The sequence below is a fragment of the Leucopleurus acutus genome (genome assembly GCF_964270905.1).
Source record: "Leucopleurus acutus genome assembly, chromosome: 20".
Taxonomy (NCBI): Eukaryota; Metazoa; Chordata; class Mammalia; order Artiodactyla; family Delphinidae; genus Leucopleurus; species Leucopleurus acutus.
The window spans coordinates 24,031,461-24,046,152 of NC_139162.1; the positions used below are offsets into that span (position 1 = coordinate 24,031,461).

A 14,692-nucleotide genomic window follows, 5' to 3' on the forward strand; every position below is an offset into this window, starting at 1 on the left:
GCTGTTGCCCAGTGTTTCATATGGAAGTTATTAATATCACAGACTCATAAATATGAATTATTAAGCTAATTCTCTGACATCCCAAGGAACAACTTAGCACTAAGTTAATGCAGCTTTGCAACTGAAATAAGCACATTCAACTGGCACCAATTCTGAGTATGTGTATCTATCCAAACAGTTCTCTGCACGGTGGTAATTCTTCTAATCCCTATAATTTATTCATCTCAGGATACACTCCAAAGCATTGTTTGCATGTGTTATCCACTAGCTTTAAAAACAGTATTCATTATTGGGAGGGAAGAGATGCAACTCTTCAGAAAGGTTTGTGGCAGTGATGTTTGTGCCGAGGAACATTCTATTTGCAAACACTTGTAACCTAATGAGTAAAATGAAAGAGGAGTTGTGAGGATTCACGATTTAAGTACTTTACCTCCAACATCCTCCCAAGAGCCACACTACAATCACTGTAACAATTCCAGATTTCATTCTTGAAGCCCGTACATACTCAAAGTGGAAAGAAGCCTGTAATTGCCCAGTGGAATTTTCAAATACCCTTAAATTTGCCATTTCAAGCCACAGATACCAAATGGACACAAAAGTAGTGACCCTAATTTTCATCAGCTTATCAAAGCTAGGTTTTAAAGTGATGAATGTTCCTCCTCATTCTTGGTGTGAACCATCCATAACAACTTAGAAAACTGAAAAATATTCCTTGGACCAAAGTATCACTCTACTAAAGGAATGTCACTCAGCTTTTAAAGGCAGTGCAAGCCCTCTGATGTCATCAGAAGTGCTGACGTCAAGTTTTATGTTACAGGTCATTCAAACAGTGAGTGCCACGGACAAAGATGAGCCCAAAAACGGACATTATTTCTTATACAGCCTTCTTCCAGAAATGGTCAACAATCCGAATTTTACCATCAAGAAAAATGAAGGTAAATACATTAGCATTGTGAAACAGGGTAGAATATACATTGGAAAATAGGATGTGATTTCATAATATGACTGAAAATATCAGTAAAATAATTTTTCTTCACTATGAGCAGTTGAAACTTAGCTTATCAGCCTAAAGGCATGGTAATTACATCACTTCCTCTTTCCAATATTGAAACAATAGATAAGGGAATTGTGAATGTGCAAGTTAATTTTATCCCGGGGAATACCTCAATCACCTTACTTTAAAAAAAAAAAAAAAACGGACAGTAAGATTTAACCCCTGTGAAAGTTCCAGTAATTTCACTGAGATATCTGATGTTACCCAAGTACATTATACCGAGATATCTGATAGGGGAGGGGCTGGCCTATACTTGGCAGTTGTTAAGTTTTAATTGAATGTTTACCAAGTCTTTAGGGAAAGCCTGTTCTAATTTCGTCTGGTTTGTGGGTACACATTAGAGGTATTTGTTTTAAGCCTGTACCAACTTTGACAATAGCAATTAGATCAGAAAATCCTTCTTGAAGGACACTCCTTCCCAGTATTGTTTTGGAGCTAATATGAACTGATTTTCTTGTTAAGTCTTTTACTCACAGAAAATATTTAATCCATTTCATTATTTCTTGAGAACCAAGCTCGGATTAACCATTTCCCTTAACCCTTGTCTATTACGTATGAAGGTCATAGATCATTTAAAAAAAGTCTATCTCATCTGTGCGTTTTTCTTTACTAAGCTGCTGTACATTTAACAAGGATTTTTAGCTGTCTATTTTGGCTCAGAAGTATTTAAGCCTTCGTTTCAGCTGTTTTAGAATGATTAGCGGAATAAATGTATCATCTGGGGCTGTCTTCTGGCTTTACTATAGGCATGTGTTTAGATTTATGAATGGTCTATATAAAAACTATGCTCAATCTGAAGAGTAAAATTTGGCTCATGACATTTGGTTCATTTTCTCTGTTCTGTTTCAAGGAGGTAGTGAGTTTTGGTAAAACTTCCTTTATGAAGTGAAATAACATTTTATGGCTCTTGTTAAATATATTCTGGCCTTACCCTTTAACAAAATGCTACGTAGTTCTTTGGGGACGCTCTGATAAAGGGGATGCATCACAGAAAAGGAAATGAGAAAGCTATGATATAGATATTACTCATTCAGCTGGCTTCCACTATTCTAAACATTAAGGAAATGAAATCTTGATCTTTCTCCTCAATAGAGGAGTTACATGTGTTAGCCTCCCTGAATTAGGAGCTCTAATCCAAGTACATTGTCTTTGTTTTTTGGATAACGCTGCCAACATTTCTTTTTTTGTGGAAGCCCCGTGACCACGCCTAAGATGAGAGCCCCCTCGGCAATTCCAAACTGAGCTGAAAGTCTGTGCAGAAGTGTGAGCCATGCTTACTTTGATTGTGAGCTAATAGGTACTGGTCATTATTTTTGCATATCAAATGCCCTACATTTAAAGATTCTCTGGGAAGAAGTGTTTTCCCATCCCAAAGGTCTGAGCTCCTTGGCGCTTTCTGTGCATTCTGCAATTTCAAGATGTGCCCATTACAGGTATGGCCCGTTAAAGACACTGCGTAAACATATGCTGGATGAATGAGAGGTAGTTACTGGGTGCCTGTGAAAGTGTAGTTTTGTACTATATTTATTATGCCCTAAACCCTTGAAAGAGGAGATTTTAGTCCTACAGTGGATGAATTTCAAGTGTTTTCTCTAATTTTTAGAATTAGTACGAAGTAAAAGTTTGTACACCTAGGAAAACTCTTCGTGCTGCAACACACATTTCAATAAACCCTGTAGTAGGATATTTAAAGGCATGTGGATTATCTGTTTTATCTTGAAACTAGAAAATAGGATTTAAGTTTTGACTTACCTCACAGGTGTGTGTGTGTGAAATAATTGCAAAAAAAAAAAAAGCTAGGTATCACAAAATGGACAGAAAGAACACTCTCTGTGCCATGACTGTTTATTTAAAATTATGGGTTGATTTATTTTGCAAAGAGTGACCATATATTGTCCCAACTGGGATATTTTTTAAAGTGAAAGGGGATGCTATTTATATTTATGCCTAGAAACACCATAAACCAGGACGGTCTTGTGGAAACTAGGACATATGTTCTCTGTGATTTTGGATTTAGGATCCAAATATTCAACATCTCCATAGAATTAATCATGAACACAGGTCTCTGGAACAGATATGTCAAGTTTATACTCTATCTCCCTTTTCCTGGATCAGAAATGCATGAGTTTTGTTTCACTTTTTTGGCATCTGGATAGTTTCCATGAAAGTAGGAAAAAAACACAGTTTGTCTCCTCTTAACATTTAGAAACAAAGCGACAGAAAGAAGTTGTCAGGTTTAAAATGGTGGCGATATACTGATAAGAAGGCAAATAAAATGTTGTCTTGTGAGCCTGTTACCCATTCCTTATTAATGATGAGAGAACACGAAACAACCCAAAAATTCAAATACTAGACGTTATTTATTTTAAAACTATGGTATATTTTATGTTTGAAACGTGAGAGAATCAAATGATAAACTCATATTCAGAATTGTTTTTCCTTCTTCAGATGGACTTTAAAATGGTCAATAGCTGATGTTTCTCCACGGAGAACTTCATGATTTACAAGTCCTAGCCCAGCAGATGAAGGTTAATATTTTGAGACAGCCAATACATTCAAATCCGTAATTGACAGGTGGATGAACCCTCTTTTTAATTGGATCTTTAAGGGAGATGGTTTCAGTATTTGGCATTTTCTAAGAAACTTGCAGCATGTCTTTCAATTCGAAGTTGCTGTGATCATTCTCCTCTCTCATACAGCTTGGTCCTTCTGCAATTTTCAGCTGACTAATTCATAATCAAAAACAAAATGAGATAGAAATTAACTGTCTCTTGTCTCCTATACAGTTGAGTGATTTCATAAATAATTCTCTTTCTGAATATATGAGAATTATATTTCTGCCAGAATAGGAAAGCAAACTTCAATAGAGATAAAGGTGAAAACAAAGGTCAAAAATGTGATGAGGGCTTCCCTGGTGGTGCGGCGGTTGAGAGTCCGCCTGCCCATGCAGGGGACGCGGGTTCGTGCCCCGGTCTGGGAAGATCCCACGTGCCGCGGAGCGGCTGGGCCCGTGAGCCGTGGCCGCTGAGCCTGCGCATCCGGAGCCTGTGCTCCGCAGCGGGAGAGGCCACAGCAGTGAGAGGCCCGCGTACCGCAAAAAAAAAAAAAAAAAAAAAAATGTGATGAGTCACTCACATCACATGTACACACCAAACAACCACAACGCCTTGAATCTTCTCAATTATACAGCTCAGACATCGGTTTCTTCATCTTCCAGTTGGATGAATTTATAAACAAAAGGAGTTTGACTGACAGCATTTCAGTAGTGGCTTCCATTCTAATTGTGAAAACAGAAGATACTCAGCAATTACATATTAACAAGTCAGGGAAGATAAATGAACCTTTTCCAGATACAGAAATCTCTTGCATGCAGAAAATGTGAGGTCGGCAGAAACATGATCTTCACCAGCCTGCACGTTGCAGTTAAAAGATTTGATTGAAATTGCCAGAAAGCAGGCTGGAGAAATGGGAGTCTTCATGTTTTATACTGAAATATTTGAATCACATGTATAGAGAAATAAGGATAAACATAAAACGCTCCCCTAAAGAGGGTCTGTGGGAAGGAAAGACATAGACTTGGCCTTAGTTATAGCTTGATTAGGCTTAAGGAAAGACAGAGGGGAACCAGAATATCTGATGACACTAATATTTTTTATTTTCTCCCCTTGATGACTCTTTTTTAACCAAAATTCTATTAACAAGAACCTCACTCTAAAGGCATGATTGTGATAATTAATTTAGATAATGGAGATGGTGATTAGAGCTTTGAAATAAGTGTGTCTTGGGTTATCTCAATATCCATTCCATGGTTACCTGTTTAGAGTATAATTCATGTTTTGTTTGGTGGGGTTTCCATCTCAACTCAATGGCCAACTTCAATCACTATGTGTTTCATGTCTTTTTATCCTCTAGAAATATCCCTTGTGAGAATACTGACTACAGGCAAGTTATTTTAAGCCTCAGTTTCATCATCTGTAATACCAGATACTACCTATCTACCCCTTAGGTGTGCTTTGATGGATATGAGTAACCGAGGGCTTAGACAGCTATTATCCCAATGTCTGGCACATAGAAAATTACTCATCATGAAATGGGACAAGATCCTATTTATGTGAATCCATTAATTCCTAAATTTCCATCTCTTCATGGAAGAGACGGCTTATCATTCTCAACCAGGTCCCTTTGCAGCTATAACTCTGTTGATTTTTGAATGTTGTACAGTAGTTCTGAAATTGGCCTCACTGGTAGTTGTGAAACTAATGAGCCTTACTAGTACGCATTGCAATGTACTGCAGTCTAAAGGGCATTATCATAGAAACATAAAAGGGAAAAAAATAGGAAGATGAGAAGGTGGGGAAAGAATGAAAATATTTACCAGCCACGAAATAGCTGGGATTCCTGGACCTGGTTTTAAATATGCAGGCTTTTTTTTTTTTTTCTCTCTCTATTGCCAATATTAAACTAAGCTTTCTCCATAAAATGGCTAATCCCAATTTCCAATTTGTTAAGATGACATTCCATTCTAGCATATCAAGTTGTTTTAAATCATCCACAACCTCCCAACACACAGACTCTGTGGGAATCATTTTGTATAAGCTGGAAAATTAGAGTCTTCCTTTGCTTTTTTGAATAATGTCAACTTAATTCAGACTCCTCTTGTTCCCAAACTAAAATTTACTTCTTGAAAGTGGAAGTGGGTTTCCCACATTCCAAGCCAGGATCAGCCAGAGCTGATCCTCAGCCCTCCATCCTCTCTCCAGCTGAATCCTCAGGCACACCTCTCCTGTATTCAGGATTTAGGTTTCCAGGCAGGCAGAGTCCCTCTGCCCCATCTGGGCTGAAATAGACCTGAAAAGCCTTCCTTGATTATCCACACAGCAAAGAGGACCTTGGTAAGCCAACTGTCCTCTTTCTGGACACCACCAGTCTCGTTAAATTCTTCCATTACACCAAGTTGCTTTGCAACTAACAGAAGACTTTCCTAAATAACATCTCTTTCCCCAAGTGGTCTTTAAAAAGCCTCCATCCGGGCTTCCCTGGTGGCACAGTGGCTGAGAGTCCGCCTGCCGATGCAGGGAACACGGGTTCGTGCCCCGGTCCAGGAAGATCCCACATGCCGCACGGAGCAGCTGGGCCCGTGAGCCACGGCCGCTGAGCCTGCGCGTCCGGAGCCTGTGCTCCGCAATGGGAGAGGCCACAACAGTGAGAGGCCCGCGTACCGCAAAAAAAAAAAGAAAAAAGAAAAAAGAAACCTCAATCCCTCAGTGACAGTGGATTCATTATTATTGGGTTTCTCAGGCTACCAGACCTAAGCATCACGTGAAAACTGTGTGCCTGGCTGAGTGTGGTAGTGGATACCTATACACGCACGTCTACATACAGTAGACATGGTGACCCTATCTACTCCGCTCACATAGTAGACTTTTCCACAGCATCAAACATTGATAAGAGGTCTCTTTCATATTTGGTGTTAGCTTTTGCCCATATGAAGTAAGGTGTTCTTCCTCAGTGTTCAATCATAAAAGGTGGTGCTCAATTTGCATGGAACAGAAGGGCCAACTGGGATTCCGAATATGCAGAATAGCATTATGCATACATGATCCAAAAAGGCTTCTGCTTCAGTAATTCATAATTTATTGTTTATGCTTCCAGCAATGTTTCGTTGATAAAAAGCCATTTATGTTTCATTTTGTCGTTTAAACTGTAATTAAGGATGATGTGCAAGCTAAGAAAAATAGATAACAGATCTGTACTTTCACTTTCTGAGTTGAGTGTGACTGTATAGCTTGGTTCAGAAAACTAGATTTTCTTTGCTTAAGTAGTTTTTAGAAAACTCTTGTTATTGTGTATCGTCTCAGAATCTTTTTCGTATGTTTGTTTGCTTTTTTAAAAATCGTAATACAAGAGTACCCACAGAAGGTAAGAATTTCCTTTGCAAAAACTGAAAATCCTAAAATTATTGCTCTGGTCAGACATAGCACAGCACAGTATCTATTTTTCAGTGTATGTTATAGAAGACAATTTAGTTCTGAGATTGCTGACTCCTATGGATGTAATTTAGATACACTGCATATGCTCATATGTGTTGTCCATATGCTATTCAAAGTTATGAGTTGATTCAGAGCTTTGCTGTCAATTTGCTAGCAATCTTTTCTGGTTCTTACAGAGAATTCTAATTCTGAGGGTTTTTGAAAGAAAAACGAAGAGACACATGGGCACATGGTTAGTTATCTTGAAGTTATCTCAGTTATCTTAAAGATACCTTATGGCATAGAAACTTTTTTTTTTTTTTTGGAGAATTTTGCTTTCTGAGACTTTTGCTTCAAAAGAAAAACAGAACGATAAAGGAATAGATTGAACATTAGCGGAAGTAAAAAGAATTACTCAGAGAACTTTTTTTTGAATTTATCAAATCTTGTTTGGACCACTTTGTTGTTTGTGTCATTAAAGAATAATGTTATTTACTGATTTACCATCTATTTGCAAGCATGAAAATAGGCCTGGGGATTCTGTGTGTGCCAAATAAACATGACTGTCCTCTGGTAAGAACAACCAGATATTAAAATCGGATGTGGAAACAAAATGAGCTGTCAGTCTATGCAAATTTTCCTTTTCTAAAAAAGTATTAAATGTAGTTGACAATCATTTCATCTCTTTTCCGCCCAGAAGTTTGCATTTTGAATTAATCTGAGCACTTTATAGACACAACATTAGGCATAGGTGGCATTCCGTCTAGGGATGTGACCCGAGTATCACACCATGTGCTTTGGATTCTTCAGTTTATTAAAGTGTATAGAGAAGGCAGAGAAATAATTTGGAAACAGTAAAGGGGACACTTGCAGAGATAAACATGTAAAAAGTTGACTTGGGATGCATTAGAATGAAGGATAAAAGAGAGAGCCCTTGTGGAATACAGAATAGCACAAGCTTCCTGGTTAATAATATTTAGTTTTGAATCCTAGCGCTTCTGAACATGAACTGTGAGAACTCACACGAATCATTGAGTAACCTTGAGCCTTTATCTATAAACTGAAAGTAATAATTATCCCTATGTTGTTTTGTATAAGAAAATAGTAATTTAAGTAAAAACATAAAAACGTGCTAAGTTTAGTGTCTGGTAAATAGAAGGCACTCAATAAATACTAGTTTCCTTCCTCTTTCTCTCCTTCTTCTACAAATTTGTGAGCCCCCTGAGCCTCTTTCATTCACCCAATGTAACAAACAAAAATATTAAAAAGGAACCTAAAATAAGGATTTGGGTGATAAGTAGTTATATGCTGTTCAACTGTCCCTTACCTGAAAGGCCAATAATTGAACCTACTGGTAAACACTGACCGTGAGTAAAGCACAGGGGAAAGGAGAAATGGGAAAGAAGAGTATTTGGGTAACTTAAGTTGTTCTTTGGATATAACCCTCATTACCATAACATAATCAATGGATAAAAATAAAGAGTACCTAAAAATTGTAGGTTTCCACAGGACTTGATCCAATTGCATATAGCTCTCTATATATTGGCAAATGGGATATTTAAGAGTTGATGGAATGATATAATTTTTGAGCTAGTAGCGCCTTAGTAAATAGGCAGATTATGAAGATATTAGATACTAGATACAGAGACTTCAAATGTATGTTTTAAAAATCAATAGCAGTGTGCTTTAAAAAGGCAACGACGAGAGACATCTATCACCCCAACTTTATTTTCCATCACTCTCTCCCTTTTACCTTGTTCCTGTCTTATACATCCTTTAGGTTGAAAACGCAAAACCAATTATGTTTTTTATATCCCTTCCTTTTGTCTGGAATATACATCCTCTGCTCCCTCTCTCTTCCATCTAGCTAATTTCTAGTCATTCATAACAACCCAGGTTCCCCTCATCTGTGAGCAGAGTAATGGAGTGCTTAACGGTTTCTGTGAAGTTTGATTTGCTTTTCTCTTGCAGGACTGTGATAACTGCTAAGGTAGACACGAGTATCTGTCTTGAGTCAAGGAGTATCTCCTCCACTGTCCTCTGAGGTTATTGATAACACACCATATCTTTATTCACTCATATATTCATTCAATACCTATTTATTTAGTGCTTACCACGTGCAAGGCACTACTTTGGAAATTCAAAATAAAACAGTGAATCAAATATACACTGTTTTTGTCCTCCTGTACAGAGTATTTTTGTTCTCCTTAGGACTCAGTCTTATACTAATTTGAATTCTCAGAGAGAACAGCTATAATTTAACATGGCTTTTTGTCATACAGTGGAGAAATTCACAGGCTAGCCTGCAAAATACTATGATATGAGGAGGAATGATCACACATTCTAGTTTCCATACTGTCATAAACAATGTTCCCTTTTAAATCTTACCCAACTTGTGAAACTGGTTCTATATAAAGAGCTAGGTTCTCCTAGATTCCATCTCTCCCATCTTTACAAAGCATTTGGCGGATCGGGGTGGTGACACACATCTGTACTCATGAACACATGGTTCTCCTGTGAGTTTCAGATTGGTGTCCTCGTGATTCCTGAGCTCAGACAAACTATGCTGAACTATACTCTTTAATGCTTTTCTGCTTGCAGAGTCAAATAATTTTGGTGAGCTCTTTCCAAATTCACAGTGATCCACAGTCATCACTGCAATTTGTGCTGTAGCACTGTGAGCTGGGGCTGATGATTCTATTTTTGCAGGTTTATTAGAATCCATTCTAGTTTTGGTCCAAGTCTCCCTGTAAAGAGTTCATGCCTTTTCCAGTTGCTATGCACAGCTGGTTTAGAGACCTGTCAGTTAACATGTTTTAGCTAACTTTCAATGTAGTATAACATTTATTGAGGGCCCCTGGCAACTAGAGGATGGTATTGTACTGATTTCAGGACATGATGTTGGATTCATTTTCTATCTGTTGCCTGTTCTGTTCCCTAAGCTGCCACCAGAATGAACGTGCTGATGCACTTCGTAAAGGAAGATAGTAACTGTTGTCCTTGGACCTCTTTGGTTTACTCATTGCCTTTGCTTTCATCCTAGTAGACTGCCTACTAGAATTTCCCCTCTCTATTGCTTGAGTATATTATTCTCAGACTTCTGAAGGCTGTTTATCTTAAAGCAGTCTGAAAAAAGGGTGATACGGTACCTGGTGTGAACACAATCATCCTTTTCTGAGTTTCCTGCTTTCATTTGGCCAGACAGGCATTGCTAGTTTCATCAAGGTCACACTGTGATATACTTCTCCCTGGACTTCAGTTTCCTCTCACACAAAATGAATAGGTTAGGGCTGGGAGCTAAGGACTCATCTATTCTAACATACTGAGCGTGCAAACCCATGGTATTAGGAGAAATAGTACAAACTTTGAAATCAGACAAATCCCACATCCACCAATTAACGAAGATGTGACTTTGGACAAGGCTTTTAACTTTCTGTAACAGACCGTGTTTAACTACGTCAAAACAAAATTGCTGGGATGAGCAAATGAAAGAATGTAGGATAAATGCCAAGGGCAGTACCTGAACTTAGATACTCTATGTATTTTGTCTTTATCAACCTTCAAAAGAAATAATGCAAATGGAAGTGATCTTTACATTAGAAATTATTGTACCAAATCTCATCCACATTAAAATACTGGATAGTATTATTAAAAGATATGCTTCTACAATATTATAGGCTGTATATAACTCATTGAGCAGGTTTCTGGACATGTTATAGGATTAAATTGTTCCCCTACATCAAAATAACTCAATCATGTATGATACATGGTTCCAATAGTTCAGAATTGGTAAGTCTTGCTTATCTTCTAAGGCTGGAGACAAGGAAAGTTAAGAGTTTTATGAAGGTATTGAATTACTGGATTCAGTTTTGATTTACAGAAAAATCTCTCAAAAAAGGTAGAGTTTGAACTAACTTTTGCAGAGATAAGACACCGTTTTGGGTAGAGGTGCCTGTCGAACTTAAGGAAGAATGATCAGATATATGAATAGTTTACTTAAAGGAGAAATAGGGAATTACCAAAAACGTTTTTAAAAGAAAAATGCAGTGAGACATGGAGATTCATAAACTCTATGATCATGAGTTTGCTTGATTCCCAAAAATAAATTAGTGAAGTAGTACTTCATATTTTGAGTATATCTGCATCTATTCTTGATGCTTTTCATAGGATAAACAATGCATCTCACACTTTGAAGAGGTTTTTTCACACACGCTCATGCATGCACACAAAGGTTACTAATGGCCCTAGGAAGTGAATCGATGTAAACATCATGATCTACACATTATGTACATCAGTAACAGATACATTTAAATTTTTTTTTCTCAGTGCACAGTTTTATATCTTAAAAATAAAAAATAACTTTGGGGCTTCCCTGGTGGCGCAGTGGTTGTGAGTCCGCCTGCCGATGCAGGGGACATGGGCTCGTGCCCCGGTCCGGGAAGATCCCACGTGCCGCGGAGCGGCTGGGCCCGTGAGCCATGGCCGCTGAGCCCGTGCGTCCGGAGCCTGTGCTCCGCAACGGGAGAGGTCACAACAGTGAGAGGCCCGCGTACCGCAAAACAAACAAAACAAACAAATAATAACTTTGGCCATATTCTGAAACATATTGTGAGTTGACATAAAACTTGCCTTTGTTATGAATGTTGGTAGGCTAAAGTTCAATCAAGTTTTAGAATGGTTAAGAGACAATTATCTAGAATTCATTATCTTTTTTGCCCAAAGAAAGAGAAGTAAAATGTACGCAGGTAATTGTATAAAATTCACATTTTGACTGGGTAGGCAAGAAACAAGAAGAAAACCTATACCCCTATATTAATCCTGTTTTAACTTTTCTGTCTTTCTGAAATATTTATTCTAAAATGGATGTTTAATTTTGTAAGAACATTTTTTTCAAGGAATAATCTAACATTACATACCATGAAAACAGAATTGCTTACAAAATAACTTTCATTGAGAAATATAAAAAATGATTATAAAGATTAGAAAGTATGCTTACATCTCTGTTTAGGATATTTTTTAAGAGTCCTGTGGTTATTTTAAGACAAATCTGTACTTTCTTACTCTGCATGGGTTATATATCAAAGTGCAAAAAAAAAAAAAAAAATAGCTAAAATTTATCGAGCACCTATTATTTCAGATAATTTACATAATATCTATCTACTACCATATATATCCAGGGTGAGTATTGTTATTGCCATTTTACAGATGAGCAAATTGAAGCTCGATATGTTCACTGACCCGCCAGGTACAGAATGCAGCTTGCTACCAAGCTTCTAAAGCTACATTCTCACCAGTTGCACCTGCTGCCTTTCAATGCCTTACACTATACTTCTAGAACATTTGCTCAGTAAAACTGTTGATATTTCATTTATAATTTTCAAACACTTGTGCTTTCTTTTTTCAAACTATAGAACGTTAGAAACTAATAGCTAAACATCAGAGAAGACAGTCACAGTATTAGTTACAGAAAACCTGGAAGCATCAAAAAAGAATACTAAAACAAATGATTTACTGTAGATATTGCAGGCCTACACAAAACATCATTATGCCTACTGCTTAGTGAGCATCTACTACATGCCAAGTGTGATTCTAGACTGTGTGTGTCTGATCCTCACAATGGTCTTTGAAATTCATTACAATGATACTGAGTTATTAAGAAACATAGTAAAGCATTTGTTTCCTATGCTTAGGAAGAGAACAATGACTCTTGTATTGGGCTAATAGACCTGGTTCAGTCTTGCACAACTTTCCACCCTAAACTTAGTGAAGATACAGAAAGATATCTTTCTACATAGGTATAGAAAGATAGAAAAATGAAAGCCACAAAAACTGACTGAGAGTCAACATGTTGCCAAAATCTGGGAAGGACTGTCTAATTCAAAAGGTGAAAGATCTGGCTGCATTATCCTATTCAACGATCATACATAACCACTCAAATATATACACAACACATTAGGACGAAGAGAACACAGATAAATCATTCAAACTTTTTTTTTAATACAAAGAGTCTAAAATGCATTAAAAGGAAAGAAAAAGCATTTAGAAATATTTACTATTTTTTGGAAATGGGACTTTTGTAGTACTTCAATTCCACATAAACAGTTTTTACATACTTTTTAGTAATAGGATGTGACATTTACATGATCTAAAGTTAGGGACACATAAATACTTGACCGGTACCTAGATTAGTATCCTTTCTTCCTTGGATATTTCTAGGGTTATTATGTTCATATAGAACAAAGTAGGGACTTAAACTAGGGCATTGGACCTATACCTCAGTATAGTCTAGTGAGTCATTTGCAATGGAGACAAGCCAATCATAGTGGCCTGAAACCATATCAGGCCAACACACTATCTTTGCCTTTTTCTGATTGAAAGCCTCAACTCTAATCTGATGCCTTAAAACTTGAATGTCACCAAATATAATATATTGTTAATGAGATGTATCATTAACGTTATATCCAGCTACGAAAAATAATGTTCCACTAAAAAGCTGACAATTAAATACAATGTGCCCTCAACTATAATACACACCCATATTTCACAGATATTGCAATCAATACGGTATTCTGATTAATAAACCTGAAGAAAAGCACATTAGCTTCTAAAGAGAACTGGAGGAAAAGAATAAGAACCTAAGTACAAAAATAATGCTGGGTATAAAGAGTATAAGCAAAGTTTATAAGTAAAAGCTATAAAGAAGCACATTTCCAAAGGCAGTCATCGTTTTTATTATATTACTCACTTGCTTAATCCCTTAATACAATGTCTTTCAAAATAAGCAAAGCACCATTAACAAGGAATTACTTATTTCTCTCAAAGCACAATTTCCAATGTTGGAATTGTAAAATGAGAATTTAAAATCCAAATCTTGGCTGTGCAAGATTCTCCTGGAGATACGTTACTGGAGTATGTGCTGGGTCTTGTTTGTAAGTATAGAACATGGAGTTTTAGCATCATAAAGTTTCTCTCATCAGGGCCTTTCCTCCTCAGAAGGGTGATGAGAATGAGCAGGTGGTAGAGAACAGGAGAGTAGTGGGGTTTTTAGTACCATAATTCAGGTGGACCAAGCAGCAAAGCTGGTGGGACCTTACAAGAGGAAAGAAGGAAGCAGGTAAGAATGGAACTTAAGGGGTTAAACTAGCTATATAAAACCTTCCCTGAAATGTATCCTAGGTCTCAAGCTGATCCCAAAAAGGGATAAGAAGGGTCAAATTAGTGAGGATGATATGGCAGCAGGAATTTCCAAAACGTAAAAAAACTTCTCACTAGTAGGGATGTAGATGTTCCCACCTGTGACTCTCCTCCTTAAGAGTAGCACCCAGCCAAGGTGCTTGTTCCATGGGTACCTATGGCTCCATAGGAGGGCAAAGATGAAAAGAACAAAATAAGATGTCGGGAAAGTCATCAGTCAGTTTTGTTAGGAGATTCGGGGAAACTTAGGAAACCAAGGCCAAAACCAGACTGTGGAGATGAAGCAGGTAGAGTCCATAATTTACTAGTCAATTCCCTGGGTCCCTGCGAGCGCCACTTTTTTAAGTCCATTGGACGTTGGGCTTATAGAAGCAAGACCATTCACATTACAATGTGAGGGTCTGAGCCTCTTGATATACGGCATGCATTAGTTTGCTTTCTTAGAGGGCTTAGAAGGGAAAAAGTTATGATGCAG

At 37.4% G+C, this 14,692-nt stretch overlaps 1 protein-coding gene across 2 annotated transcripts in view; it reads left to right on the plus strand.

The window, feature by feature from the left end:
- Positions 1 to 14,692, plus strand: part of CDH8 (cadherin 8) — a gene marked incomplete at both ends in the record, with an annotated part of 366,396 nt that overhangs the window by 308,394 nt on the left and 43,310 nt on the right. For both annotated transcript variants that reach the window (XM_082862070.1, XM_082862069.1), the window contains one exon: positions 818 to 935. In XM_082862070.1, coding sequence (XP_082718196.1) covers positions 818 to 935 — 118 coding nt within the window. The remainder of the gene's footprint in view (positions 1 to 817; positions 936 to 14,692) is intronic.